This window comes from Theobroma umbraticum, unplaced genomic scaffold, assembly GCF_002168275.2.
Source record: "Theobroma umbraticum cultivar Fairchild unplaced genomic scaffold, ASM216827v3 scaffold_86.0, whole genome shotgun sequence".
NCBI lineage: Eukaryota > Viridiplantae > Streptophyta > Magnoliopsida > Malvales > Malvaceae > Theobroma > Theobroma umbraticum.
In genome coordinates this window covers 6,001,630-6,007,723 of record NW_018397263.1, presented here as the reverse complement: position 1 = coordinate 6,007,723, position 6,094 = coordinate 6,001,630, and the positions used below count along the sequence as shown (strand labels likewise).

The window sequence follows — 6,094 nt, the reverse complement described above, 5'->3', positions numbered from 1 at the left end:
AACCCAACCCACCGCTCGTTCCCCACGGTGCGATCCATGTGGAATAAAACTCCATTATTTCTCTGCCTCGTATAAATGTCATGTCCCTGCGCTTGCTTAGTGCTCATAATAACCTCACTCTGCTCTTTTCTAAACGCCTCTTTCTAGTGCCTACGCCGCTGATCTCTTCATTTCCTCCACCTCAGATTTCCTCCTTCGCCATGTCTTATCGCCCTAACTACCAAGGCGGCCGTCGAGGAGGCGGCGGTCCCAACTCCGGACGCGGAGGGGGACGCCGAGGAGGCGGTGGTGGAGGTGGACGCGGAGGACGTGGAGGTGAGCAGCGCTGGTGGGACCCCGTTTGGCGTGCTGAGCGCCTCCGTCAAAAAGCAGCTGAGGTATTCGAAAACTGTAATTTTTGTTTTCTGTTTGAAATTGTGTACTGAATATATGTAAGTAGTTGATTAATTTTTTACCGCTCTTAGTTTCTCTTTGGCTGTTCTTATTGTTGGCGCTTTTGATTACAAAGGTAAATACTAGTAACGATTTTGAATACTTTAAAGTTTTAAGAACTAACTTTTCTTAAATATCAAATATGATTTTACCGTGTTTGAATGAGTGCCAGTGTGTCACGTTTTACTTATTTGCTCATTTTTAATCAAATATTATTGAATCTTTCATCGTTTGCTTTTGCTTTATGACAACTTTATCAGAAGCAAAAACTGAGTGACAAAAGCAAGAACCAATCAGACCTTTATTATTGCTTTTAATGCGCTTGTGTTTGTGTTTAGATGGAAGTTCTTGATGAGGGCGAGTGGTGGGATAAGATAAATCAAATGAAAAAAGGAGAGGAGCAAGAGATGATAATTAGGCGAACTTTCAGCCGATCTGACCAGCAAATTCTCTCTGATATGACTTACCAATTAGGTCTTTACTTGTAAGTGTACCATAACAACTTAGCAACTAGCCCGGTATTTAGTTTGGAAGTGGTTTTGCCCAATCATTTTGGTTGAAGTAAATATGGTCGTGATTCCATTTTTATTACATATATATATATATATTTTTTCTTAGTCTTTACAAATTATTTTTTTTTCCCTTGATTTTGTACTTGTGGAAAGAAAGCCATGCATACAACAAAGGGAAGGCTCTTGTGGTTAGTAAAGTTCCTTTGCCAAATTATCGGGCAGATCTTGATGAACGTCATGGATCCACACAGAATGAGGTAAACTTAGTGCAACCTATATCCTTAATGTCATTATCTTTTACTGAGTGTTCATATAAGTTCTCCTTTTCCAAATTTTTGTACAGATTCGAATGTCTACAGAAACTGAGAGGCGAGTAGGAAATCTTTTGGATAGCTCAAGGGACGCATGGTCTGCTGACGATTCTGGTGTAGCATCCAGTGGGGAAGCTACAAAACCATTGCCTGATGTCAAAAGAACTGATTCAGTTTCTACAATTGGAACAGATTCTGCCAAGGAAAAATTCAGTGCTGAACTCAAGCAAAAGCAGGAAAATTTGAAGGTGTGCATGCTTATCTTAACATGTTATGATATTATCTTTGTTAACATCCCTATATCCCAATGGTCCAGGTTGCTCTGGTTCAATATTTCTCATGTTATTTAATCTCTTGCAGGCAAGTGATAGGGTGAAGGTGATGCGGTCTTTCCGAGAAAAGCTACCTGCATTCAAAGTGAAAGCTGAGTTTTTGAAAGCTGTTACTGAAAATCAGGTCCAATACTTTGTTAAAACCCAGTTTCTCATGAATTCGGAGAGCATTAATTTTTCTTAGGTTTTACTAGCTTTCTGATGATGTGCTTGATTCTGCCAAACCAGGAGAAAGGAGGTTGATGACTAGATGCTAGTGTAAAATTATAGTTGCTTTCTTATAAACATGAAGGTTAAATAACTAGTCACAGTGGATTCTGTACACAGTACATTTTTGCAGTAATTGTGCATTTGTTTTCTAATGGAAAGAAAAGAAGAGTCTTCCTTTTGCTGGATACTCCAAATTGATCAGTGCATATATGATTTTTTAGACCTTTTATAAACTTTATTATAGGGTATTATGAAGTTATCCATGAGTTGTTTTGTTATGTTTTATTGTGGCTTGGAAGTCATGAAAATTTTGTTCTTATGCTCAAAAGCATATGCTTTCTGTACACATGCTTGTATATTTGTTTTATTGATCCTTGATGCCCGGACCATGAGTGACATAATTATCATATAAATTTCAAAAAGAGAGTTGAATACTTGAATTTATCATTAGAAGAGTAGAGGAACTTGTGTGATCAAGCTGAGCTAAAGCTTAAACTCAGCTGAAAATGTCATGCTCAAACTCAACAAAGCTTCTTTTCCGTGCTGAAGCATGACTCAAAAAATAGTTGATACCACAACATGTGACTCTATAATGCTTTGCTGTTGTATAATTACTGTAAAATTGCAATTATAAGATAAAATTTTATGCTCTGTCTTTATCTGCATATTATATATAAAATTAATTACAAATATTTAAAGCAAAAAAAGGTAGTTAATTATGCTCATGAGTTAGTTAAGTCAAGTATTAAAGTGGTCAAACTCAAACTTGATCTACTACTTGAACTATTCAAGCTCAAGTTTGACTGAATAGGGAACTAGTTGAGGTCTAGTATTCAACAAGTCAAGCATGGCTAGCTCACAAATATCTTTACCTGCATAGTCTAGAGGAACAACAAGAAGATGCCATGTAGAGCATAGTTAATGATGGAACTGAGAACTTGACATTTTGTAGATTTGGATACTTTCGTGGTCAATATTGCTATCTCTCCCTGTCCCCTCCTTCTCATCCTTTATTTTTCTTAATATTCTTGCTTTGTTAAATCATGCCAAGATAGCTTATTTACCACTTTTAGATTTCAGGTACTGATTTACGTACACAGATCAATCAAATAGTTCTGTTTATTTCCTTGGTTTAATTTGCAGTGCATAAGATGCTATTCTTTTTATTATTATTATTATTATAATTTTATTCAATGATACAGGTTCTAGTGGTTTCAGGAGAAACGGGCTGTGGTAAAACAACACAGCTTCCTCAATTTATTTTAGAAGATGAGATATCATATCTGCGGGGTGCTGATTGTAACATAATATGTACTCAGCCGCGTCGTATATCTGCCATATCAGTTGCAGCTAGAATATCCTTGGAAAGGGGCGAGAGTCTTGGTGAAACTGTTGGTTATCAGATTCGCCTAGAATCAAAGCGCTCTCCTCAAACACGACTCTTGTTTTGCACAACTGGAGTGTTACTCAGACAGTTGGTACTATTATGTCTTCTTTTGCTGTTTAAATTAAGTTTGAATCTCTAAGTTGGTATTTTCTTTGTAGTTTATTCTTTTCCAGATTTCTTGTGATGCTTTGAAATTTTTAAATTTGTTTTTCTACAAATCTGATACTTGCAGCTTGGCTGCGACATAACTTTTATGTTGTTTTTTTTTTTTTTTTGGAACTTGTATGGTGTTTACCTGTCACTGACAAATCATACAGTTTTCTCCTTTTGTTACTTAAAGTTTTTCTTGGTTACTTAAGTGAAATGCATCCTGCTAGTAAAGGTTTTTTTTTGGGATACTTAAAGTAAACTAGAGCTTTTGTTTGTTTTATGCTTGTCTTGATGTGATCAAACCACACAGTTTTCTCTGTCCATTACAGAAAGTTTTCTTGGGTGCTTTAGTGAAATGCATCCTGCTAGTAAATTTTTGGAATGCTTAAAGGCACCTGAGCGTTTGTTTGCTTTGTGTTCATCTTGATGTGATTATTGCTCCAGTCAACTAGTTGTGCTTAATTTTTGTATTTCCTGCTATGACTTCTTTTTCTTTCATTTCTATATTTATACTGAAACTGCAGGTTCAGGACCCTGATTTAAATGGTGTGAGCCATTTGCTAGTGGATGAAATTCATGAAAGAGGCATGAATGAGGACTTTCTGTTAATAATTTTGCGTGACCTTCTTCCTCGGCGTCCAGACTTGCGTCTTATTTTGATGAGTGCTACCATCAATGCTGATTTGTTCTCCAAATACTTTGGAAATGCTCCAATTATTCACATACCGGTATAGTCAGTAGTGACATTTCATAGAAGTAGGACTATGTGTTTTCTTCTGTTCTCCGCATAAACTGTATTTGCTTATCTTTTAGCATCATCATTTACTTTCTATATGCAGGGGTTGACTTTTCCTGTGGCAGAGTTATTTCTGGAGGATGTGCTGCAGAAAACTCATTATAATATCAAATCCGAGTTTGACAACTTTCAGGGCAATTCACGAAGAAGAAGGAAAGAGCTGGATTTGAAGAAAGACAATTTAACTGCACTGTTTGAGGCACGTATTGAAAGATAAATTCAATTATTGTCAGTCTCTTTGCAACTACTAAATTTTGCTAAGAATTAACGAATACAATCAAAAGTTCTTTACCTACTTATGCTGTCACTAAATTGGGACCATATATACATATATAACTGTTACCATTCTGCCAAAATTTTTTCCTTGACATATGTAATTGATAGAAATTTTTGGAAGTAAATTAATAATTTTTATAGTCCATAAATTTACCATACAGGGTCATTAATTAGGGGTCCAACAAAAGCAGGATGCTAAACCCTTTTTGGCAAACTAACTGGTTTCAAATCTAGTACTTGCACTCTTGTGCTGTTGAGCTTAATGCTTTTTCACACCACACTATGGCACCAATAAGTAAGTTTTACTAAACATTATTGTTCCACTTCCTTTTATGTATACTTACTAAACTTATAGGATAAATGTGCTTCTTGTGAGTGCACATCTTAGCTTCATTTCAGATGCGTTGCTTGCTCTTTCTCTCTCTTTCCATTTTCTCTTTGTGATAATTCATATTCCTTTTATTAGCAGTTTAGCATATATTAACCAGGGATGTAATGCTTTCATCTGGACAATGTAAATAGGTACCTTTTTATCAATAAATAGAAGAATAAGCCACTTACCATTTAGGAAATTTCTTCTTTAATTCTGTTAAATACTTATTACATTGTGGCATTTTCTTATGTAGGATGTTGACATTGATTCTCACTATAAGAATTACAGCGTATCTACTAGACATTCACTTGAAGCATGGTCAGGTTCACAGATTGATTTGGGTCTGGTATGTAACTTACTAAGTCAGCTAAATACTGTAACTTGCTTTTTTTGCTAGCTTGAAGGGAAATTTATGTAGTGTGACATTCTAATTATCATTGATGGATGTTTGTTTGCTTATTGTTTTTCTTTTGGGCCCTGCCATTTTCATGGTTATAGTGAAACAGAGTAACTTTTTGAAAAGAATTTTTTTTAGAAAAAAGGAAAGAACATATGTTGTTGCTTTTACTATATCTTTTCTTATTCTTCTTCATTTCTATTTTGCACTAACATTTTAAACTATATTTATTGTTGCTCCATGTCTAATTATGTTGCTATCACTGGAAATTTGTAGATGGAGGCTGCAATTGAATATATTTGCCGCCATGAAGGTGAGGGAGCGATTCTTGTATTCCTCACAGGCTGGGATGACATTTCTAAGCTTCTTGACAAGATTAAAGTAAACAGCTTTCTTGGGGATCTTAGCAAGTTTCTGGTTCTTCCTCTGCATGGCTCAATGCCTACCATTAATCAGCGTGAAATATTTGACCGTCCTCCCCCTAACAAGCGGTAGTGTTTCTGTCTTATTAGTTTGTTGTTTCTTGAAGGCGTATGGTGTCCATTTTCATTGGCCGCTGGCATTATAGCTTTTTCCTTTCTTCTCAAGTGTATATTTTATAGTACTGGACTCTATATTGATTAACAACAGGAAAAATGACTTTTTGCTGTTAAACTTGACTGCCTTACAATGATCTAATCACATTACCCTGAAGCAAGGATTCATATTATGAGGAAGTGGAGGAGATATTGGAATGATACTTAAACAGAGATTGGCATCTAAGATTCTTCTGCTCTTTAGTTGAATAATCACAACTAATTTTTATGGACCCTTTGACTTGTAAACCCTTTTATTTTCCCTATGTTTACTTATATGTCGGGTTTGAAACATCATTTTTAAATAGGTTAAACCCTTGCGATAGATTGGATTGAATAGCAA

The 6,094-nt window shown here is 35.6% G+C and overlaps 1 protein-coding gene across 2 annotated transcripts; it reads left to right on the top strand.

Moving 5' to 3' along the window:
- The first annotated feature begins 15 nt into the window (after positions 1–15).
- LOC110420862 (RNA helicase family protein) lies at positions 16–6,046 on the top strand. Of its 2 annotated transcripts, none has more exons than XM_021434250.2 (10): positions 16–377; positions 771–916; positions 1,102–1,201; positions 1,288–1,503; positions 1,616–1,711; positions 3,000–3,275; positions 3,859–4,062; positions 4,174–4,329; positions 4,876–4,928; positions 5,033–5,125. In XM_021434250.2, exons 1-9 carry the CDS (start codon positions 81–83, stop codon positions 4,888–4,890), a joined length of 1,506 nt encoding a protein of 501 aa, XP_021289925.1. In that variant the 5' UTR covers positions 16–80; the 3' UTR covers positions 4,891–4,928; positions 5,033–5,125. The 2 variants fall into 2 exon arrangements, with proteins under 2 accessions (XP_021289925.1, XP_021289924.1); XM_021434249.2 differs by lacking the exon at positions 4,876–4,928 and adding an exon at positions 5,453–6,046 and having other exon boundaries at positions 18–377.
- Positions 6,047–6,094: the final 48 nt, after the last annotated feature.